This window comes from Monodelphis domestica, chromosome 1 (assembly GCF_027887165.1).
Source record: "Monodelphis domestica isolate mMonDom1 chromosome 1, mMonDom1.pri, whole genome shotgun sequence".
Taxonomy (NCBI): Eukaryota; Metazoa; Chordata; class Mammalia; order Didelphimorphia; family Didelphidae; genus Monodelphis; species Monodelphis domestica.
This window is the reverse complement of record NC_077227.1, coordinates 361,332,138-361,357,909: the sequence shown is the minus strand read 5'-3', so window position 1 is coordinate 361,357,909 and position 25,772 is coordinate 361,332,138. Positions and strand designations below refer to the sequence as shown.

Below are 25,772 nucleotides of genomic sequence, written 5' to 3'. Positions count from 1 at the left end.
TTTTATTTTTATTGTAATCATGAGAAGATTTCTATTCCTTTGTCCAAATCCTAATAAGAAGGTTATTTGTTTTGGAAGATTCATTTATCTCTGATTTTTGAACCACTATGCAGTCTTTTTCTGGAAATATTAATGCTGAATAACTAGTAGTTTATTCCCATGTAATTTTTGGGCAATAGATCAGTTGAATTATCATTTTGGAAGGTCAATATATAATCATTACATTTCTTAAAATTAGTTTACACCTTGTGGGATATTACCTACCATGTATTTAAATCAGTACATGTAAGCATACTTTCACTTATATTTTTCCAATCAATCTCTCAGTGTCTGACTTTGAATAATAAAGTCAGTGACTTTTTCAGATAGTGTAAATAGTGGCACAGTATTATCAGAAAGCTCTTTTATCAGTATTTTTTTTATTAAGAGATGCTGGTCTATAAAAATTATTATATAAAAGTCTACATACAATAAGAGTAATTTATATTTAACTAGGAGTTTTGCTATCAATTAAAGACTAGTACAATAAGAATAATTTACATGTAACTTTAAGTGGTTTTAAAATTCTTATTGGTAGCTTTAGTTTTTACATCACCTGTGTCAGTCATACTAAGGTGTATCCCATGCTAGTTTTATTTCAAATAAGTATTTAATATTTAAACCACATTTCTAAAAATAAGAACATTTTTATCATAAGACTTTATTAAATATGTAAGGTAAGTAATATACCTCAGTTCCAAATTATGGGCAGTTATGATAAAAGTAAATAAAGTGAGGTAGGGAAAAAGATGGCATCCAGAGAGAAAAGGCAGAGTGCAAAGGATTCCTATAAAAGGTAGGAGTGCAGGAGGGAGAGAGTTCCAGGCACGGGGGGACAAACAGAAAATACTGGGAGCAGAGAGATACAGTGTCAGGCTGATGCAGTAGTTCAGGTGAGGAGTAATGGCAGTGTCAGAGAAGAGAAGGGGATATATTTAATATGCGTTGCAGAGATGAAATTGATAAGTCTTGGGGGCTGGGTAGCTCAGTGGATTGAGAACCAGCCCTAGAGACGGGAGGTCCTGGGTTCAAATGTGGCCTCAGATACTTCCCAGCTGTGTGACCCTGGGCAAGTCACTTGACCCCCATTGCCTAGCCCTTACCACTCTTCTGCCTTGGAGCCAATACACAGTATTGACTCCAAGATGGAAGGTAAGGGTTTAAAAAAAAAAAAAGAAATTGATAAGTCTTGGCAGACAGATTTCATATATGGGAAGAGAGATAGTGAAGAGTCCAGGATGACTCCTAGGTTGTTAGTACAATATTAAAAGGTCCTTAAACCTCCTGGTTATCCTTCTCTTAATGTGCTTTAGTTTATCAAAAATTTTCCTGAATTATGTTGATCAGACTGAAGATAAATTTCCATATAGTTTCTGACCAAGGTAGAGTATAGAAAGTATATCGCCTCCTTATTCTTAGTAGCTATTCTTAATATAGTCCCAGATGACATTAGTGTTTTTGGGCTACTATATCACACTGTTCACTCTTGTCAAGCTTATATCTGTGTAACCTTTTCTGGCAAAATAGCTGTCCATCCTCTCCTCCCATATTCTATACTTCTGAACTTGATTTTTTGAACCCAAATGTAGATTTATTCTTGTTGGATTTGGCTCAGTTCTCTAGCCTATTAATATCATTTTGGATTCTGATCTTGTCATCCTGTGCTAATTATGCCTCCTAGCTTTATCATTTGCATAGTTAATGTGCATACCATAACCATAAAAATGTGAAGCAGCACGGAGTCAAGGACAGATCCATGGAGCACTTTACTGGAGACCAAATACCAAACTGACATTCAGTAATTAATGATTTTTCTTCCTGACAAGTAACAAATCAGTCTTATTCCATTATTGTCCATGCTTATTTCTCCACATTTTTTGTGTATTTTATCAAGTCCTTTGTTAAAATTATGTTAAAATCTACATAAATAATATAGTACTCTGTTGATTCTGTTAGTTTATAATCCTATCAAACAAGGAAGTAAAAGGTTTTCTGGCATGACCTGTTCTTAATAAAGCTATGTTGACTCTTCATAATTACTGTTTCATTTCTAGATACTCATTAAGTATTTCTTTGATGTTCCATTCTACAATTTTATGAGGAATCTTACATCCTATTAACTTCATTTGTTTATTGCTGCATTTCATTGGGGGGGGGGGGGGCTTGGGTCAATAGTTGGAAAGATTTTATCTTCTTCATTGTTTATGTGGATTGCCTTAACTTTTTTCATGTCTTATTGGTATGGCCAATATTTTTGAGACTGTGTGATAAAAGATTAGAGAAGTTTTTTTGTTTTTTGACCCTTCCATCTTAGTATTGATTCTAAGGCATAAGAGTGGTAAGGGCTAGGCAGTAGGGGTCAAGTGACTTGTTCAGAGTCACATAGCTAGGAAGTATCTGAGGTCATATTTGATCCCAGGGCCTCCCAGCTCTGAGCTATCCCCCAGGGAAGTTTTTTGTTTTGTTTTTTTTTTAAACAACTACTTTTTGTGGGAAGATTTCTACAGTTTTAAAAAATATAATGTGTTTTTGAATAGATATCATTATAGCAGTCTTTTATTCCTTGCTTTTTTCTTTAAAAATTTTTTTCAAAGCAATTTTTCTACATTTTTTAATTTTTGAGTTTATTTATTGTTTATGATATTGGTGTTCTTGTATTATGTTATAGATACTATTTGAAATATGATTATTCTATTTGCAAGTTTTTGCTGATATTCATGAATTCATTTGTGAGAAGCAGTTTGGTATAGTGATTACAGAGCTGATCTCAGTCTAGAAGACTCATAGGCTCTAAAAGTTGCAGGAAAAACTTAATCTCAGTTGGTAGAGTTTCCCTTCTTTGAAGTGCCCTGTAACAGTGAAATCAGAAATCCAATCCCTGTCACTATTCCAATTCATTAATTACATTGGTTTCTTGTTTTCTCTCTTAGCTTTGTCAAAACTTTTAATAGGAGGCCAAAATAGCTACATGATTTAAACATAAAGAGTGATATTATAAGTAAATTGGGGGAACATAAAATAACTTACCCGTTACATCTATGGAGAAGGGGAAGAATTTATAGCCAATTCAGAGATAGAGAGAACATTGCAAGATGTAAAGTGAATAATTTTGATTACAATAAATTAAAAAGGTTTTGTATAGACAAAACCAATGCAACCAAGATTAGAAGTGAAGTAACAAACTGGGAAGAATTTTTTTTTTAATTTGTAAAATTTTATTTAATTAAATTAACCACCAAATTTAATTAATTAATTTAGAATATTTCCCCATGGTTACAAGATTCATGTTCTTTCCCTCTCCTGTAAAGGGTGAATATTATGGTTGAGACTGAGAAAAATCTAAATTTAAATGGTCACCAAGGGAAATCCCAAATAATAAAATACCCAAGTCAGCTGCCAAATTTTTATGGTGTTTTAATTACAACAGGAGGAAGAAAGTATTGGGAGAGGGAGAGGGAGAGGGAAAGGGAGAAAGAAGTATAACTCAGAACCACTCTGGCTCAGGCTGAGCCAAAGTGGGTATTAAGGCCTTGGATAGCCAAGGCAGGGAAAGACACCCCTTATCACTCACATGACCAATCTGAAGGAAAGCAGTCTGAGGGGCTCCTCTAACCTCAAGCACCAGCCTCCCACTGAACTCTAGCCCTCCTCACAGGAAGTCCTGAGAACTCCAGAGGCTGTTCTCTACCTCACTTCCTGTGTCTCACATGTGCCAGTGGTGGCTCTAGCTTGACCTAGGACTGCCCAGAGGTCTGTCCTTTTTATGCACATGTCTGTTGAAGACCATATTCTCAAATAATTAAATCATGAGTTTGCTACAGCCCTTCCTAATCTTTTTACACTGAGTAGGGTGGAGAATGTAGTTTCCAAGACTTGATTCTGTTTTTCCAAGTATTTCTATTGTTATTGATCAGGAAATAGCTAAATACGAACTTCTAAAGAATGGTCTGAATAGGGTGGAGTAGTTTTGAAATTCACAATACCCCCCTGAGGCCCAAGGAAGACTAGTCTCTAGTTAGAAATAAGGGAAAAATAGGAGAGATAGAGAGAAAGAGACAACAAAACCAATGTTTTGCTGGGTGCATTGACAAAAGCCAATTAGGGGGCAGTCCCCTTTGGCAGAAGAGTGTACATTCAAAATAAATTCAATCAACCTTTAGTTCAATCAACCACACCCCAAGGTTCATTCTTGATCTTGATGTAATGTAGGTTTTCTGGCATCTTTCTGCAACAGTTCATTCTCTGGATTTAGGAGTTAGCAAGCTTCTTCCTTGAAGATCTTTCTCAAACAAAAAAATCTTTTCAAAATCTTGGATTTTTATTAAAATACACCCACCAACCCCATAGCCGATGTGCAATTCCACTGGGTTTTACATGTGTCATTGATCAAGACCTATTTCCATATTATTGATATTTGCACTAGGGTGATTGTTTAGTCTACATCCCCAATCATATCCCCATCGACCCAGGTGATCAAGCAGTTGTTTGGGGGAAGAAATTTTATTTTATTTTTTTGGAAATTTTTATTTAATTAGTCAGTTTAGAACATTATTCCTTGGTTACAAGAATCATATTCTTTCCCTTCCCTCCCCCCACCCCTTCCTGAAGCCAATTCTACTGGGTTTTACATTTGTCTTGATCAAATCCTCTTTTCATGTTGTTGATGTTTGTACTAGGATGCTTGTCTAGAGCAGGGGTCCCCAAACTTTTTACACAGGGGGCCAGTTCACTGTCCCTCAGGCTGTTGGAGGGCCGGACTATAAAACTAAGAACAAATCTCCGCTGTCTGGGATAGCGGAAGCTGCAGTGCTGGCTGTGATGGACTTGTCACACCTTGCACTCATCATGCTGACGTCTTCCATTGTGCAGCCATATAATCCTTTGTATGGTGCCTCGTTCTCATGAACAAGGTACCATGCAAAGGATTATGTCACTGGAAGTAGTACTGTATGTGAGCGATTCCACACTTTGTGGTGCCACCACATATAGTGCTCCTCTCACTGACCACCCATGAAAAAGGTGCCCCTTCCAGAAGTGTGGTGGGGGCTGGATAAATGGTTGTGGGGGCTGGATAAATGGTTTTGGGGGGCTGCATGTGGACTTCAGGCCATAGTTTGGGGACCCCTGATTTAGAGTCTATATCCCCAATCATATTCCCCTCAACCCATGTAATCAAGCAGTTGTTCTTCTTCTGTGTTTCTGCTTAGTGAAGAAATTTTATAACAAATTTCTCTGATAAAAGTCTCATTTCTCAATTATATAAAGAACTGAGTCAAGTTTATAAGAATCCAAGTCATTCCCCAATTGATAAATGGTCAAAGGATATGAATAGGCAGTTTCCAAATGAAGAAATAGCTATCAATAACCCTATGAAAAAAATGTTCTAAATCCCTCCTGATTAGAGAAATGCAAATTAAAACATCTCTGAGATATACCACCTTACCTAGCAGATTGGCCAATATGACAGTAAAGGAAAATAATAAATGTTGGAGAGAATGTGGCAAAATTGGGACACTAATAATGCATTGCTGGTTGAGTTGTGAATTGTTTTGATTATTTTGGAGGGCAATTTGGAATTATACCCAAAGTGCTATAAAAGAATGCATACCTTTTGATCTAGCAATACCACTATTAGATCTGTATCCCAAAGAGATAAAAAAAATGGGAAAGGACCTGTTTGTACAAAAAATATTTGTAGCTGTACTTTTTGTGGTGGCAAAAAGTTGGAATCTAAACGGATGTCCCTCAATTGGGGAATGATGGAACAAATTATGGTATATGATGGTGATGGAATACTATATTGTGCTCTAAGGAATGAGGAACAGAATGATTTCAGAAAGACCTGGAAAGACTTACATGAACTGAAGCAGAGTGAACAAAGCAGAACCAGGAAAACATTATACCCAATAACTGAAATATTGTGGGACAGTCAAATGTGATAGACTGCTACTAACAGCAGTACAATGATCCAAGACAATTATAAGGGACTTAGGAAAAGGAATGCTAACCACCTTCAGAAAAAGGACTGTTGGAGTAGAAATGCATTTGAAAACATATGATTAGCATTTGTTTATTTAGGTATATGATTTGGGGTTTTGGTTTTATAAGATTATTCAGTACAAAAATTAATAATATGGAAATATGTTTTGAGTCATAATACATGTACAACACAGTGGAATTGCTTGTCAACTCTGAGAAAGGGAGGAGGAAGAGAGGAAGGAAATAACATGAATCATATAACTCTGGAAAACTCATGTGTAAATTTGTTTTAAAAAATCAAGATAAAACTAAAAGAAAAAAATAATAGATTAGGGTTCAATATTTGTTTTTTGTGAGGAATTGGATAGATTACCACTTTTCTCTGTGTTTTGAAACAGTATGTCTCTGGAGAGAGAAAAGGAGAGGTAGGGGAAGAGACTGGCCAGCATGAGTGCTTGCATCAGAGAACGTGATGTGGAGCAAAGCAAAATTGTAGTTGCTTAAAAAAAATATGAGATAAGCAAATTTAGAGACATCTCCATCTTAATTCTTCATATGAATTATTTATGTTTGACTTTTGATAGAGCCTTCAGAGCTCATACCAGTCTGATCAGCTGTACATATACCCTCTTCAAGTATGAAAGACCTCTTCATTTTGGTCCTCTTCAAGTATGAAGGACAACCACCACCCTTCCCATTTTAGGAGAATCACATGCTTTATTTATTTTGTTGAGGATTCAGCTCCTCATTCATCTCCTCCTTGCATTATATTTGCCCCTATCCTCACTTTCTAGGTTCCCCTTATGTGTGGCCTTCCCCTTTGAGGGTAGAGACTTTCAATTACTTTTATTAGTAGTCTTAGCACTTAGCACAGTGCCTGGCACATTTGTAAGTGTTTAATAAGTGCTCTGTTTACTTTTTTTTTCCTTTTAGACATTATTTTATTTGGTCATTTTCAAACATTATTTATTAGAAACAAAGATCATTTTCTTTTCCTCCCCCCCTCCCATTGGCGATGTGTGATTCCTCTGGGTATCACATGTGTCCTCGATCCGAACTCATTTCCATAGTTTTGGTTTTTGCATTAGGTTGTTCATTTAGAGTCTTTCCTCAATCATATCCCCTCCACCCCTGTAGTTAAGCTGTTGCCCTTCCTCAGTGTTTTTACTCCCACCATTTGTCCTCTGCTTGAGGGTAGTGTTTTTTTCTCCTTGATCCCTGCAGATTGTTCAGGGACATTGCATTGACACTAATGGAAAAGTCCATTACATTTGATTGTACCACAGCATATCAGTCTCTGTGTACAATGTTCTCCTGGCTTTGCTCTTTTTGCTCTGCATCACTTCCTGGAGATTGTTCCAGTCTCCATGGAATTCCTCTACTTTATTATTCCTTTGAGCACAATAGTATTCCATCACCAACATATACCACAATTTGTTCAGCCATTCCCCAATTGAAGGGCATCCCCTCATTTTCCAGTTTTTTGCCACCACAAAGAGCGCAGCCATGAATATTCTTGTACAAGTCTTTTTACTTTTTATCTCTTTAGGGTACAAACCCAGCAGTGTTATGGCTGGATCAAAGGGCAGACAGTCTTTTATCGTCCTTTGGGCATAGTTCCAAATTGCCCTCCAGAATGATTGGATCAATTCACAACTCCACCAGCAATGCATTAATGTCCCAACTTTGCCACATCCCCTCCAGCATTCATTACTTTCCTTTGCTGTCATGTTAGCCAATCTGCTAGGTGTGAGGTGATACCTCAGAGTTGTTTGGATTTGCATCTCTCTGATTATAAGAGATTTAAAACACTTTTTCATGTGCTTATTAATGGTTTTGATTTCTTTGACTGAGAACTGCCTGTTCATGTCCCTTGCTCATGTATCAATTGGAGAATGGCTTGATTTTTTGTACAATTGATTTAGCTCTTTATAAATTTGAGTAATTAGACCTTTGTCAGAGGTTTTCTGTTTACTTTTATTATAGTAACACAACTAAAGCATAATCATGGAATGTCTCTCCAATTACTTGATCTTTTATTTCTGCAATGATTATTTTTAGTTGTATTTATGTGAATTTTGAGTGTGTCTAAGATACTTTCATCATTATAGCAAATGGTATTTATTTTGTATCCTTTTGGTTTATCCCCATTAATGAGATTGTAAAGACTGATGTGAGATTTGTTTTATATTGTACTATTTTACTGATTATTTGCTTTTCTCAAATTCTTTGTTATTTCAGTTTTTTGGGGGGTGATGGTTTTTAGTCATCTATTATATTCTTCACAGATATTATAGCTTTTTAACTGATAGACATTGTACTCGCCCCCAAATTTTCTGTCACTTCAGCGACAAATTTCTCCTTTTTGGACAGAATCCTGTCTAAATTCCTAGTTTATATTATGATTTCTAATACTTTTTGATTTCCCAAATCTTCCTTTTTCTTCTGATGCCCCACTTTCATTTAGTAGTAGTGATGAAAAGGTCCCTTATGTTCTTTATATTCTTTTGTGCACAGGACATCATAATCCTTAGAACAATGCTTTCTAAAGGCCTTTGGTAATGTAATGTAGCCCCTATGTGAATCACCAAATCTTAGATATCACTATCATGTGAAACTGTTCTACATATTCTTCACCCCTTGTATCTTATTGGTTGCCAAATCTTACAGTATCTATTCTCTTAATGTTTCTTCTAGCTTTCGTCTGTCTGTTCAGTTGTCAATCTTGTTTGTATTTCCACATCTCTGTAATATCTGTATATATCCCTTCTCATCACTCACTCTGCCACCATCCTGGGGTATACCCTTATTACCTCAAAAATGAACTATTGTAATAGACTTTAGGTTAGTTTCCCTGCCTCAAGTCTCTCCCCTGCCTCAAGTCTCTCCACTCCTGTCTCTTCCATTCCACTGCCAAAGTATTCATCGAACTATGTCATCCTTTATTTAGCAAACTGGTGATTCCAGGATCAACTGTAAAATTCTTCTGTTTGGAATTTAAAGTCCTTCACTGTCTACATACACAGCTTTATCCCTTATATCTTGTTGGTTGCCAAATCCTACAATATCTGCCTCTCCATTCTAATGCTAGCTGTTAAATAATATGCTTAAATTATGAGTCTGATCATGTTATCCTTCTCTCATAGTTTTGGGAGACTTTCAGAAAGGTCATAAGTTATAAAAGTCCTTTATTAATTCACATAAGAAAAATTTTAGACTTTACTTGAGTGTTGGATTGTGCATTAGGGGAAGGTAGGATTCTAGGTAAAGTATGTCACTGGATTTTTATTGCTTGAGGGAGAAGTTTATAATCAGGCCTCAGTTGCCAGAGATATGTAATTATTTGCAGGAGGAAGAAGAGATTGTAGAGATGGTCCCATGAGAATGAATGGAAAAGCATTTATTAGGGGTTTACAGTATGCCAAGGAATTGAGGCTGCCCTTTGGCATACCCAGTTTATGCTAGAATTTCTTTATCATGTCTTCAAGGTGATTGGTGGAATGTCTCAGTCCTTTGTTATCTCCATATTAGAGCAGCTTGTTGACTAAGGGAAAGAACTGTTTTTTTTTTAAAGGATGCTAAATTCTTGATCAGATGTATCTGATTGTTTTCCTGTATTTCAAGTTGCCAGTGTCATCCCAAGTAATAAAGCTATGATTGTTTTCCTGTATTTCAAGTTGCCAGTGTCATCCCAAATAATGAAGCTAGATATCAGTGCACTTTAGGAATAAACATAGTTTGGCTTATTTAAATGTATCAAGTTTGTTAGCCCACTTGACTAGGAGAATCATGGTGTTACTCTTGATAGTAAAATTAGATGGGAGAGTGTAAGGGTTAAGATTATGGCTGAGACTGAATGTAATAATATTTTTTTGGTCGCCAAGGATTTTATAAAATCCTAATGAACACCCAAGTCAGCTGGAAATTTTATGTTGAATTAATTGATGGTGGAGGAGATTAAGGAGAAGGAAGAAGGAAAGGAGTAGGTCCCCCCCCGTAAGGAGTGGGGAGATTAGGAGATAAGGTTTTGGAGTATGAAGGAGGAAGGAATCAGGCTTGAACTCCAAAAGGGAAAGGGCTAAGCCAAGGTGCTCGAACCTCAAATCAGCTCCAGGGCAAAACTCACCACCAAACCCAGACAATAGCTGCCACCACACCAAGATGTCAGAATGCTTAGCACGCTTCCAACCAGAGTCGTCTCTCCGGGAAAAGAGGAGGAGAGGGGAAGTGATGTGCCTTATATAGACAATTTTACATCACTTTCCTGTGTCTCATCTGTACTAATGATGGCTTAGCTTGACTTAGGACAGCCCAGGGGTCTGTCCTTTTTTCTATACATGTCTGTTGAAGGCCATTTCCTCAGATAATTAAATCTTGAGTTTGATGCAGACCTTCCAAATCTTGTTAAACTAAGAAGGGAGGAGAAATATAGAGTTTCCAAGACCTGATTCTGTTATTCCAAGTATCTCCATTGTTACTGATCAGGAAATAGTTAAATCAAATCTTCTAAAGAATGGTCTGATTAGGGTGGAATAGTTTTAAAATTCACAAGAGATAGTTGGAAGGAGATGAGTTCTATTTTGACATACTAAATATGATATCTGAGTAGAAATATCCAGCAAGCAGATGGGGATATGGACCTAGATTGTAGGTGAAGTTGGGGTTGGAGATACATGTATGCAACTTGAACATAGTAAACACTTAATAAATGTTTTTGATTAATTAATCACAGACTCTGTCTATTATGTACTTACACAAGTACATGGAGTAAAAGTACTTAAAAGCAGCTCACATTCTAATGGGGAGAAAACAAGTACATATAAAATATACATACAGCATAAATATAAAGTGAATAAAACCAAATGTATACAAAATGTCAGGAAGGCTTGAGTTCAAATATAACCTCAGACACTTAATGACTATCAATTCGAATGTTAAATGGGATATCCCAAAGGCATCTCAAACACAACATAGCTAAAACAAAACTCCTTTAAATCTTTCTCTTAAAATGCTCCTTCAAACTTCTCCATTTCTGTGAAGGCCAAATTATCCTTTTAGCCACCCAGGTTGTTTGTTACCTCAATGTTATTCTTGATGATTCTTTACTCCCAGTCACCCCACATAGCCACTCAGTTGCCAAATCTCATCATTTTCATAGGTTAGCTACAAAGGGCAGAGATGAAATATGATATGTGAATCTTAAAACTGTTCAGACTCTACTTGAGAAGATTTGATTAAGCTATTCCCCACTTTTCTACAATGGAGGTACTTGGTCAGGAATGTATTGAGAACTTTAAAATTACTCCACCCTGCTCAGACAGAGCCTTAGGGGAAGATAAAGTTGTAAACTCCTTACTGAACAATGAAAAGTCCCCAACTCATACTTATAGTGAAGCAAAAACCCTAAGCTAGGTGGTCTATTTTTAGATCTAATACAAAAGGGTGCTAAGTACCTATAAAGGTTAAATTAATCACTAAAAGGTCAAGCAACTTACCAAAGGCAAGCTTAACAAAAGAGGTGTGAAGTTTTAGTCTACCCAGAGAAGGTGAGAACTAAAGAGTGGTGAGAACTGATAATGGGCAGTCCTGGGAAAAAGCATCTATCTGATTGTTAGATGTGAAAATTTAGGGGAGGTGTGACACAAGAGAAAATTTCTTTAAAAGGAGAATTCAGTTCAATTAGTTTTTTAGTTCATTTTGGAAGCTGAATTGGAGGAGCTCAGGAGTTCAGAGGAGGGTCTCTGAACTCAGTTCAGGAGTTGAGGATTTCTGCTTGTTTGGGATGATCTTGTGGTGAGTGATAAAGACTGACTCCCTTAAGGCTCCTTTCTACTATTTTCTCTTTCTCTCTCTCACTCTCTTCCCTTAATTCCTTCATTTGTATTAATTAAAAATCTCCATAAAGCCCAGCTGACTTGGGTATTTTCATATTTGGGAATTTTCCCATGGCGACTACTTGTTAATATAAATCAAGACACTAAAGATTATCTTTACAGTTTGGCCAAAACCTTTACAGTTTTGGCAATTCACAGTCTTGGGAAAACCACATTTTCGCGGTTACGGATAACAGGGATTGAAAGTTCTAGTGATAATTTTTTTCAAGTTTAAAATATAAGGTGTTTAACATTTTGTGTTTATGGACCCTTTTTTCTCTTTCTTTGATACTAGGATATTGCTGGATCAAATGGTTTGTATAGTTTAGTAGTTTTTGGAGCATAATTCTAAATGATTTTCCAAAATGACTAGATCAATTGACAGCTCTGCTAGTAGCATTAATTTGCCTGGTTTCCTTCAGTTCCTTTAAATTTATTGTTTTCTGTTGTTGGCCACCTTTGCCAACCTAATGGATGTGAGAAGCACTAATAAAGTTGCTTTGTTTTACATTTTTCTAATTTTTAGAGATTTAGAACTTTTTTTTTCAAATGGTTGCTAGTGTATATTTCTTCCTTTGAAAATGGCTATTTCTGTTATTTGATCATTAATCAAATGGGGAATGATATATGGTTATGATAGAATGACCACATAATTTTTTCCTCCTGAGAGAAACAGCAATGATTTAAGAAAATTCAATTTTGGTTTTAAAACTTTAAGATGACTTAGTTACTCTAAAATAATGCTAAATTAAACTTAGAGAATTAATATTGTATTTTGTTTGAGCTTTTATTTTTATTTCTCCTACAGGTTATATCTTAAGTGTTGTGCTTCTTACCTTACCTAGACAGCATCTGGTTCAGCTTTACCTATACTTTCTTACTGCACTGTTGCTTTATGCTGGCCATCAGATCTCCAGGTAAGAATGCATTACCATTTTTGATATATAGCTTGAATTTTTGAAGTTTATTCTTACAAATAAAATACTTTGTGGGCTTTCAGACCTGTGATTTCATTTGTGTTGGAATTCAACATTTTGTTTGTTGGAAAAAATAAATACTTGTGGAGGAATATATAAAAAAAGTGTGGGTGAAAGGAAAGAGGGGAGAAAGAAAGAGAGGAGAATTTTATAGTAAAACATTACTTACCACCTTGATAAGGAGGCAGTGATGAGTAGAAAGCACTAACAGAGGAGTCAGGGTTCCAGTATTCAAATATCACCTCAGATACTTGCAACCTTTATGGCCTCCTGTGGATCATTTAACCTTTCTAGGTGTCAATTTCCGCATTTGTAAAATGAGTGGAATGGACTAAATCCATCTGCTCTAGCTTTAGATTTATGACCCTATAAACCATCTTAATAAAATAAGGTAGAATAATTTTATCTGTATAAAACAGGTCCCCTGCTAGTGCTTCTAGAAATGTTAGGGGAACTTTTTGCCTCTTTCGATAAAGGACATTACCTAGGCAAATTACTTATAAAGACTAGAGAACTGTTATTTTCCCATTTTTCCATATCAATCAGGATAGAGTGATAGGAACATAATTAGTATTGATGGTCCTACAGATAGTATTGTTGGAAATCACTTTGAAAGCTGTAGCAGTCTTTGTCCAAATTGACCATTTGGAATGACTGCTTAATGAGTTCCACTTGATAATGATACTATTGTTTTATGTTTAATTTAATTTAATTTAATTCCTAAGTATTTTATTTTGTCTTGGGTAATTTTGAATGGGATTTCTCTTTCTAGTTCTTGCTGCTGAGCTGTGTTGGAATTATATAGAAATGCTGATGACTTATGTGGGTTTATTTTGTATCCTGCAACTTTGCTAAAGTTGTTGATTATTTCAATTAACTTTTTGGTTGAATCTCTAGGATTCTTTAAGTAGACCATCATGTCATCTGCAAAGAGTGATAATTTGGTCTCCTCCTTGCCTATTTTGATGCCTTCAATTTCTTTTTCTTCTCTAATTGCTACTGCTAGTGTTTCTAATACAATGTCAAATAATAGAGGTGATAATGGGCATCCTTGTTTCACTCCTGATCTTAATGGGAATGGATTTAGTTTATCCCCATTGCAGATGATATTAGCTGATGGTTTTAGATATATACTGTTTATTATTTTTAGGAATGATCCTTCTATTCCTATGCTTTCTAGTGTTTTTAGTAGGAATGGGTGTTGTATTTTATCAAAGGCTTTTTCTGCATCTATTGAGATAATCATGTGATTCTTGTTGGTTTGCTTGTTGATGTGGTCAATTATGTGGATAGTTTTCCTAATGTTGAACCAGCCCTGCATCCCTGGTATGAATCCTACTTGATCATGGTGGATGACCCTTCTAATCACTTGCTGGAGTCTTTTTGCTAGTATCCTATTTAAGATTTTTGCATCTATATTCATTAGGGAGATTGGCCTATAGTTTTCTTTCTCTGTTTTTGGCCTGCCTGGCTTTGGAATTAGTACCATGCTTGTGTCATAAAAGGAGTTTGGTAGGACTCCCTCTTTGCTTATTATGTCGAATAGTTTGTGTAATATTGGGGTTAACTGTTCTCTGAATGTTTGATAGAATTCACTGGTGAATCAATTTAATTTAATTTAATGGAATTTGTTTATAATATCATACTTTAAAATACTGACAAATAAAGGAGGAAGAATATCTATTACTTTTAACCAGTAGATAGAGCATTGGTAGTCAAGGAAGACTGAAGTTCAAATGTGGACTAAGGCACTTACTAGCTATGTGACCTTGGGAAATCCCTTAATATTTTCTTTAATTTAAATTAATTTATTTAGTCAATTTAGAACATTATTCTTTGGTTACAAGAATTATATTATTTCCCTCCCTCCCCTCACCCCATCCTTCCCACAGACGACTTGCAATTTCATTGGGTATTACATGTGTCCTTGATCAGAACCTATTTCCATGCTGTTGGTGTTTGCATTAGGATGTTCATTTAGAGTCTCCATCCCCAACCATATCCCCCTCAACCCATGTATTCAAGCAGTTGTTTTTCTTCTGGGTTTCTATTCCCACAGTTTTTCCTCTGAATGTGGATAGTGTTCTTTCTCGTAAATCCCTCCATGGATAGTGTTCGTTCTCATAGATCCCTCTGAGTTGTTCAGGATCATTGCATTGCCACTAATGGAGAAGTCTATTACATTCGATTGTACCACAGTGAATCAATCTCTGTGTACATTGTTCTCCTCTCACTCTGCATCAATTCCTGGAGGTTGTTCCAGTTCCCATGGAATTCCTCCAGTTTATTATTTCTTTGAGCACAATAGTATTCCATCACCAACATATACCACAATTTGTTCAGCCATTTCCCAATTGAAGGGCATCCTCTCATTTTCCAATTTTTTGCCACCACAAAGAGTGCAGCTATGAATATCCTTCTACAAGTCTTTTTCCTTATTATCTCTTTGGGGTACAGACCCAGCAGTGTTATGGCTGGATCAAAGGGCAGACAGTCTTTTATCGTCCTTTGGACATAGTTCCAAATTGCCCTCCAGAATGGTTGGATCAATTCACAACTCCACCAGCAATGCATTAATGTCCCAACTTTGCCACATCCCCTCCAGCATTCATTACTTTCCTTTGCTATCATGTTAGCCAATCTGCTAGGTGTGAGGTGATAACTCAGAGAAATCCCTTAATCTTGTATGCCATAGTTTCCTAATCGGTAAAATGAGTTGGAGAAAGAAATGGCAAACTACTATAGTATTTTTGCCCTGAAAAACCCATTTGGGATCATGAAGAATCAAACATGATTAAAAATTACTAACTGGAATATGGAATAATTGCCTATCAATAAAGATAAATGTTCTGTTTTACAAGTTGAGGATTATTTTTATACTAAATTGTTTCATGGGTTTTAGTGGCTAGAGAATTCATCACTTAGTAGCCAGCTTATTGGTCAAGAACTTCTTCATACTTAGAACTAGATTAGTCCTCTGAAAAGTCTTTGGAAATGCACTTGAAAACTATTATAGAACCTTTTAGAATTTGTGCTCTGTTTAAAGAATCAACCCTTTAAGATCCTGGGTTCATTGAATTAGTGAAATGTCTTAAATTCACATTAGGAATAAAAATGCTACTTTTCCTTCAGACATTTAGCCTTCAAGTAAAGATAGAATTTTAGTGTTGAGTGAAATTATGACAGCCACAACAATTTATTCCGTGTAGGAATGTATTATTCATATTTTTCTAGAGAGGGCAGAACTTGAGCTTTGGAGGGATGAGGAACCAAAAGCCAAAGTAATGCCAGAGGAAAATAAATATTTTCTGGCTATCATTTTTTATTTGAAGTTTGTTACAAGGGAATCACTTTAAAAGACTGATATATATTAATTTAAGGTCGCCAAGGAATCAGCTATGTAATTCCTAAATGAAAAACTCAAGTCAGCCGTCAGCCTTTTTTGGAGTTTAATTACAATAGGAGCAAGAAAGGAATTAGAGATATATATAGAGAGAGAAAGGGGAGAGAAGGGAATAGGGCTTAAATACCCCTTCTGTTTAGGCTGGGCCAAAAGGCCCAAGCCCTTAGATAGCTGGGGCAAAGAAAAGAGATCAGTCCCTTTCACTCACGTGTCCAAAATGGAGAAACAGTCTCAGAGGCCCCCACCTTCAGCTTCCTTCAGAGCAAGCTTCCTCAGAGCCCAGGAACCACACCGACCAAAAAACTCAATCCTCTCTCCTTCGTCTCCAGACCCTCCTCTCTCTAAGGACACCATCCAAGTTGCCTCCCCTCAGTCCTCACATCTACCAATCACTCTTCATCAATTTCCCTGTCAATCGAGGCTCTCGCTTAACCCAGGACCGCCCAGAGGTTTCTGGCTTTTGCACATGTCTGTTGAAGGTCATATTTTCAAATGATTAAATCTTTACTCCTTTGTTCCAGCCCTTTCTAAATCCTGTTAACTTGAGTATGGTAGAGATTGGAATAATTAAATTTTGATCTAGGCTGCAGCCCTTACTCAATCTTATTAGGACTGAATAGGGTGGAGTATCTCCATTGTATCAATTCTAAAATCAATCAAGACTCAAAGAAATTCCTGTTCTATGCTCAAGCATAGGTCAAAGTCCTTTCCATTGTTCAGCAAAGGGTTTCTGTCCTAAAGTAATCTTAAGAAGGGAAGAGAAGGAACCTCCCATGCCAATGGAGTTCCCATTCCAATAGACTATCAGTAAGAAATTTTCCAAGTATGAAATATCCCAATGGTGAAATTTCCAACATTTATAAGTCTAAGGAATTTTGAGGTTTACAAGTTTCAGTGCTTTACTTCGTAATTTACTATTCTAATTAAAAAAAAATTCCTTTTCTTTTTGGAAAGTGGCAAAGGATTATTTTTATTTTAAGGGAAAATACACTTCAAATAAGATGCAATATTTATTATTAATATTGCAATGTATCTATAAAAGTATTAAAGATAGAACACTTGGTCCCTGAAAAATACAATATTTTATACTTTGAATTCAGCATCATATAATATTTTTGTTTCTGTATACAGTGTTCTTCTCATTCTGCTCACTTCTCTCCAGGTTTTTCTAAACATATCGGTTAATCATTTCTTATGGTGCAATAGTTTTCCATTCCAATCATATACCACAACTTGTTCAGCCATTCCCCAGTGTGATAGACATTCTCTCAGTTTCCAATTCTTTGCCACTACAAAAAAATCTGCTAAAATATTTTTGTATAGGCGGGTCCTTTCCCTTTATATTTGATGTGTATGGGATTCAGATCTAGTAGTGGTATTGCTGGGTCCAAGGGTATGAATAGTTTTATGGCCCTTTGGGCACGATTCCATTTTGCTCTTCAAAATGCTTGTATCAATTCATATCCCTTCCAGCAGTATATTACTGTCCCAGTTTTCCCATATCCCCATCAACTTTTATTGTTTTCCTTTTTGGTCCTATTAGCCAATCTGATAAGTATGAGGTCATATCATAAAGTTGTTTTAATTTGCATTTCTCTAACCACATATTTCCTTTTCTAATGTATTGTGGATTATGGTATAATTTGTTGGTCTAAACCTAAAACTTCCTTTCTTTTTTCTCCAGAAGATTTTATCAAATAGTTTCAAGTTTATTGAACACCCAGGTTATTAAGTTCCATTGTTTCTGATTGCCTCTTGTCTACTCTGTTTTGCATTGGCCTATCTCGCTCTCTGTCTCTCTTTATCTCTGTCTCTGCCTGCCTGTCTGTCTGCCTGTCTTTCTCTTTAAACCTTTGCTGTCCATCTTAGAATCTATACTGTGTATTGGTTCCAAGGAAGAAGAGTGGGAAGGGCTAGGCATCAGAGGTTAAGTGACTTGCCCAGGGTCACACAGTTCGGAAGTGTCTGAGGCCAAATTTGAACCCAGGACCTCCTCTCTTTAGGCCTGGGTCAATTCACTGAGCTACCCAGCCGCCCCCATCTCTATTTTTTAACTAATGTTGACGATTTTGTTGATTGATCTTTTAGAATAGTTTGAGATCTGTAAGTACTGTTTTACCTTTGTGCCTATGTCTTTTCCTTATTTCCTTTGATAGTCTATATTTTTTATTTTTCCAAATGAATTTTTAAAAAAATCAAGTTTTATCAATTATTCTTTTGGCAATTTGGTAAGTATAGCATTAAAAGTATAAATGAACTTCTGTGGTGGTGTCATTTTTATTATATTGGTATGACCCAGGCATAATCACTGTTTCTCTAGGTATTTATTTCTTTAAGGAGCACTTTGTAATTGAATCTATGCATGAGATTTCTCTTTGTATCATTGCCTCTTTGATTTGATTATTATTATATAGAAATGCAGTTGATTCTTGTGGGTTTATTTTGTACCCCATAACTTTGAAGCTTCTGATTATCCTGATTAATATCATTGCTGCTTCCTTAGATTTTTTCCAAGTAAGTCACTCTATTAGCAAATATTTCTCATGCCTTTAATTTCTTTCTTTTGTCTTCTGGTTATTGCTGGCACTTCCAGAACTATATAAAATAATAGTAGTGAAAGTGGCTAGCTTTACTGCTGTATTTTCTGGAAAAAGTTTAGTTTCTCCCCATTTCATATGATACTTGCTTTGTAAGGGTTAAGATTAAATGGTTGAACTAAATATATAAAAATGTAATTGCTGAAAATATACTACTCAAGTCAGAATGACTTTTTAAGGTAGTTTATTTATAAAATAGAAAGAGTAAAAGTAGGGGAAATGAAAGAGAGAGTAGAGAGTAGATAATTACTCCAACCAGGTCCGAACAAGGCAGGGCTTCAGAGGCCCCAGCAAATGGGGGCCCAGAGGTAAATTAAACAAGGCCTCCTCCAACATGAGGGGCCTCTCTGGAGGCTAGTACCTAAAGAAAGCCAGGAAAGGGAGTCAACCTTTTTCACTCACCCAGGTGGCAGTCCTAAGAGAAGATCCAAGAGTAGTAAGGGGTCCCAAGCCGGAGGCCATTCAAAGCCAAATTCAATGGAGAAAAACTGGCCACAGGAAGTTACCACCATCAAAATATTTATTTATTTATTTTTATTAAAAAAACCCCTTACCTTCTGTCTTAGAATCAATACTGGGTATTGGTTTGAAGGTAGAAGAGTGGTAAGGGCTAGTAATGGGGGTTAAGTGACTTGCTCAGGGTCACATAGCTAGGAAGTGTCTGAGGCCAGATTTGAACCCAGGATCTCCTGTCTTTAGGCCTGACTCTCAATCCACAGAGCCACCCAGATGACCCCTACCATTTTTAAAGACAGTTCACTTCCTGTGCCTTACTTCCACTTTTACATGGACCAATTGCAGCTTTAACTTTGCTTCGGACTGCCCAGTGGGCAGCTGGTCGTTTTTGATTTGCCACTCACTAGCACATAGACTGTGAATCAGACTGTCACCCCAGCCCCATACATTCCTGGTGGCTAAAATCTAAAAACAGCTACGGGAGAGTTAATCCTGTCTTCACAGCTTTTAGTTTTAGATACTTTAAAAATGTTTTTGAGAAGTTCCTCTGAAAATTTTTATTTTTTTCTTTAAGCATAAATGAGTGTCATACTTTCCCAAAGTCTTTCCCTGCTTTTATAGAGAGAATTATTTGGATTTGAGTATTTATTTTTATTTTGATTAATTGGATTTATTAATTATATAATGTTGAACTATCCTTGCATCCCTGATATAAATCCATCTTGATTAAAATGAATGATTTCTTGGATAAATACCTGTAGTCTCTCTCTCTTTTTTTTAAACCTTACCTTCTGTCTTGGAGTCAATACTGGGTATTGGCTCCAAGGCAGAAGAGTGGTAAGGGCTAGGCAATGGGGGTCAAGTGACTTGTCCAGGGTCACATAGCTGGGAAGTGTCTGAGACCAGATTTGAACCTAGGACCTCCCATCTCTAGGCCTAGCTCTCAATCCACTGAGCTGCCTAGCTGTCCCCTCTGTAGTCTCTTTTATAAGATTTTGTTTTAACATTTTTGAATCACTTGACTCATAGATTTTGTTTCCTATTTTATTCTTCCCTTGCTTAGATATTAGAATTATATTCATAAAAACAATTCTAGTGGAATGGTTTCTTTTTTAGTTTCTGAGAATAATTAATATAGCATGTTTACAGATTGTTCTTTGAAAATATGATAGAATTCTGTGAATCCATTAGGATCAGGGTTCTCCTTGCCATCCACCTCTGCCTTTCTCACCTACACTCTATATTGCCTTTTTTAGAATATATAGTAAGTATTAATAAGGCAGAAGCAAAGGCAATAAGGGCTAGGCAGTTTAGGTTAAATGACTTGCCAGATCAAACAAAAAAGGAAGTGGATGAGGCTAGATTTGAACCTAGGACCTCTTATCTCTAGGCCTCACTCTATCTACTGAGCCACCTATACACCCCGATATTTTATGTTCTTAAAGGTACTTTATTATTTTGTTTTGTTAGTTTTGTTAGCATATAGGTATCTAATTGGTCTGATTATTATTTTTATTTCTTATTTTGTTATGATTCCACTTTGTCAGAACTTGCTATTTTGTCGATTTTACTTTCTGCCCCTTTCTTTTTAATCAGCTTCACTAAAGGTTTATCAATTTTATTAGTTTTGTCAAAGAACTAGCTTTTTTGTTTTATTTATCAATTCTTTTTTTTTCCAGTTTATTGTCTAATCATTAATGTTTCATACTCATTTTAGGATGATTTGTTTATTGGTATTTTAATTTTTAAAAGAATATAGTTAGTTCATCAAACCTCCCTTTTTTCTATTTCATTAATGTTTATTTGTAAAGACATGATTTTTCCCTTTAACTGTATGTTGATTTTGATATGTTTCATCATTATAAATTTCTTTCACATAATTATTAGTTCTATAATTTTTCCTTCGACCCACTCATTACTTAGAATTTTATTATTAAGTTTCCATTTGTGTCTTTGTCTCATGTTCATTACACCTATACTGATTACTGTTTTTATTATGTCATGGTTTTTAAAGGAACATATTTGCTATTTCTGCTTTTTATATTTGTTTACAGTATTTTTGTGCCACAATATGTGTTTTTTTTTGTGAAAGTTCTATATGGTACTTATAAATATGTGTATTCTTATTATAGTTCCTTTTAGAAGGTACCATATAAAACATAATGCTAGCTTTTCCAACAATTTGTTCATTTTTATGTTTTCTTTCTTGTCTATCTTTTTGTTAGAAGACATATCCAAAACTGAGAGAGGGATGTTGAAATCTCCTGTTGCTTTTCTATTATCTATATCTTCTTGTAGTCTAGTTAACATTCACTTTATGAATTTAGATGCTAGGGCATTGTAGCATAGAAGCCTAATATTGCTATTGGTTTGTTGTCTATGGTTTCTTTTAGGATAATGCAGTTTTCTTGTTTATCTTTTTATGTTTTGAATGTTTTTGCTTTTTCTAATGGCATGATTACAATTTCTCTAATTTTTTGATTCATTTGATACATAAGGAATTTTTTTCCATTACCACATTTTGCACAAGCACATGTTCACATGTGTGTGCGTGTTTAGTTTATTATAAGCAAAAGATATGTGGGTTTTTGTTTTGTTTTTATGTTCTTATTCTGAAATTTTTTTACTCTTTTCATTTTATTGCATCATTCAATCCATTCACATTTAAAATTAGGAAAGTTAAGTTTCTGTTTTCTAATATTTGTCTCTAATACTGTGTTTTCTCCCCCAAGTTAGGATTTTTCCCTTCTTCATCTATAAACACAGCACTACCAATTCAATTACCTTAGCTTAACCTTTTTTAAAGCAACTCTGTTTCCGTCTCCTTTTCTCCTCTCCCCTTCAAACACTCTGCCACTTCAATTTATAACCCATTTCCCAAGTTTTAGAGTTTGTTTATTAGCTCCTTATCTTTCTTGCTTTTAGTTAATTCTTCACCTTTCCCCCCCTTCTCTTAGTTAAGTAGTCAGAATCCTTCATCTTCATCTTATTTTGTTAGTTTATAAAATGAAATTTAATCTTTTTCTGAAATGGATTTTCTACCTTATTCTTTTCAATATTTTTTTTTCTTTTTGTTGACTTTTGTTTATTTATTAAAACTGCATATTAGTTCCAAGGCAGAAGAGTAATAAGGGCTAGGCAATAGGGGTTAAGTGATTTGCCCAGGATCACACAGCTAGGAATTGTCTGAAGTTAGATTTGAACCCAGGCCCTCCCTTCTCTAGGCCTAGCTCTCAATTCATTGAGTCACCTAGCAATCCTTTTTTTGCTGATGTTTATTCTTGGCCCTTATATTTCTTCCCTGCCTGCTCCCCCCTCCCCCCTTCATGCTTAGAAAACTTTTGAAGTACCTGCTTTAGGTTCCCTCTCATAAATAATTCTGTTGTTACCTTGTAGATCTTGTTTCCTGCCTTCCTTTTGTCTGTTGTACCTCATTTAGAAATAGCAGTTTCTGAAGGTGATAGAGAGGATATTGTTCCTTGGTATGTTTCTATGTAATTCATTTTTAACCTTACCTTTCCTTTGGTCATTCCTCCCTCAGTCCCATCTTAGTTTCTTAAAACCTCCTTCCTAGATCCATGTCCTCCTCTTCTGAGTATTAGTTACTTTCAGGAACTTGATTTAGCTCTTCTTCTGAAGCACAATAAGAGATCTGTAAGCATCAAATCCTTCAAATAATAACCACCCACTGTAAGGTCACTCCTTCACAGAATACAGTTATACCTTGTTTTACATGACCAATACATTCCAAAACCCTTTTGTGCCTTCATATAAGTTGAAAATGATGCATAATCAAGAACCTCGTTATTTGATATGAACATTTTATATGAACTTGTTATGCAAACATATGTAGGTACTTAACTACTTTTTTTAGGTTTATCAGTACCAGCATCACTACTATTGTAGTTTGGGGCTATTGATAATAAATAAATAGTATTAATGAAACAAAGAGAAGCACTGTTTGGATAGGGACACAACTTATTAAAGCATGAACTTTGTAACAAAGATTGATGCAGAAGCTAATGTTTGCTGCAAAACAACATAATGATTCTTCTCAGAGTGAGAAAGCATGGTTGAGTGAATTGCAGTGAGACTATGTTACTTGGGAAAATGGTGTGGATTTAGCATGTAATTATTTTACATATTTTTCTGCCCTTTTTTTGATTGTCAGTCATGTATATCTGAATTTGCATATATTGAGTTTGTATAAAACAAGGTTGTACTGTACCTTTCTTCTTATATAAGGTGAAGATAATTTTAGGATTTTTACTTAAATCCAAATTAATTGGTCGCCAGGGGGAAAATCCCAAATAAAATACCCAACTCAGTCTGGAAATTTATGGTAATTTTAATTAATATAATGGGAAGGAATTTAAGGAGAAGGAAGGAAGAGGGGGAGTTTAAAATCTCCATCTCTAGGTCTCTGAAGAAGATGAGAGGCTTCTAAGAGGATAAAGTTGGAAAGTAAAGGAGGGAAACTTCAGCCAGAAACTCACCACTGAACGGAAATAGCTGTAGCCACATCAAGATGCTGAAAGGCCCAGTATGCTGCTGTCAGCCACCTCTCCTCTGCAAAAGGCATCTGAGAGAGGAAGTGAGCCAAATATATATACCTTTCACCCATGTGTCCCCTCCTCTAAATGCCCATTCTTTAGTTCTCATCTTCTTTGATTAGATTAGATCTTTAGAGTTACTTAACACTTCTTTGTTAAGTTCACCTTTTGTTAGTTACTTGACCTTTTTGTGATTGATTTAACCTTTATAGTTAATTAACACCTTTTTGTATTAAGATACTTGACCTTTTTGTGATTAATTTAACCTTTATATTTACTTAACATCTTTTTGTATTAAGATCTAAAAATAGGCTTAGCTTAAAGTTCTAGCTTCACTATAAGGTAAGAGCTAAGTACCTTCATTGTTCAATCAGGAGATTACAACTTTATCTTCCCATAAAGTAAGGTCTAAGTAGGGTGGAATAATTTAAAGTTCACAATAGGTGCATTTGTCTTTAGTATTTCTCATCATTGAAACAAAGTTTCCTTCTTCTTTTCCCTCTTTTCATTCTCTCTCTGCTTCATAAAGCATTCTCCTGTAGACTTTTTCCTTATTGAGAGACTGCATGAGTTTTCTTCCCCTTTGTTGTTAGCTTTTAGCTATATATTTCCCACTATCTTCTTACTCCCCTCTTTTCAGCTCCTTTCCATTTTGTTATTTAATACCACAAAAATACCAATTTACCTGTAAGTGGTATGTCATGAGATTTAGTCCATGTTTCAGACCTGTTTCTCTACCATCACTTCTATTTGACTTCTTCTCCTCTGTAGCCATTTTGTAGTTGACCTTGATAGCTGAATTCCCCTTTTTGTATTTCTTTTGTATAGATTGCTTGAGAGGCAAGTAACTTTTTCAGGTCCGGGTTTTCTTTTTAGGAATGTTTCAAGCACCTCTTTTAAAATTTCACATCCAGTTCAGATTTGCAGAGTAGATCCACCTTGAGCTTCATCTTGAGCTCCTTTGCTTTTCTGGAACATATTATTCTCTTTATTGACATTATTTCCTCCTGTGGTTTCTAGTGGGTATAGAATAGTATTGTGTTATTTGAATTTCTTTGCCTTTATATTTGAAGGTCTTTTTCCTGGTCGCTTGTAGAATTTTTTATTTGTCATTGGAATTATTAAGTTTAACTACTATGTTTTGGAGTTTGTGGCATAATATATTTTCTAACATGTGGATTATTTTGATTGGCACTTTGCCTTTTGTGATCTGAAGTCTGAATAATTTTATTGTATTATTTCTTGTTCTACTTCTAGGAGTGTGGTGGATGAGGGGGTTGGGATGTCAAATAAGCCCTTTAGGGATTAGGAATTAACCTTCCTTGCTATTATTAGTTCATCTTGTTTTTAACTTTGTTTGGGTTCTTGGTGTTCCAGATCATGAAGAGAGCTTAAATAGCTTTAACTCTGGCACATTTTGTAGAGGTTTGATGCGTCATGAGGTTTGGGCAAAGTATCTAGTTCTTTATCTTGTTGGTGAAATGACTTTAAACTCCTAATAATTCTTTTTTTAAACCATTTCTTCTGTTTTAGAATCAACATTGAGTATGTTTTTGATTTTATTTTTTTACAATGGATAATCTTGTCATCTTCAATATTTGACCAAGATCTAAGTGCTCTACTGCTCCAGTTTCCTTTCCTTTCCTTTCCTTTCCTTTCCTTTCCTTTCCTTTCCTTTCCTTTCCTTTCCTTCCCTTCCCTTCCCTTCCCTTCCCTTCCCTTCCCTTCCCTTCCCTTCCCTTCCCTTCCCTTCCCTTCCCTTCCCTTCCCTTCCCTTCCCTTCCCTTCCCTTCCCTTCCCTTCCCTTCCCTTCCCTTCCCTTCCCTTCCCTTCCCTTCCCTCCCCTTTCCCCTTTCCCCTTTCCCCTTTCCCCTTTCCCCTTTCCCCTTTCCCCT

At 35.7% G+C, this 25,772-nt stretch overlaps 1 protein-coding gene across 1 annotated transcript in view; it reads left to right on the top strand.

Annotated features, from left to right (window-relative positions):
• The window catches only part of RNF145 (ring finger protein 145), a 105,588-nt gene that overhangs the window by 19,608 nt on the left and 60,208 nt on the right, over positions 1 to 25,772 (top strand). Inside the window, exon 3 of the mRNA XM_007473959.3 lies at positions 12,700 to 12,808. Coding sequence (XP_007474021.1) covers positions 12,700 to 12,808 — 109 coding nt within the window. The remainder of the gene's footprint in view (positions 1 to 12,699; positions 12,809 to 25,772) is intronic.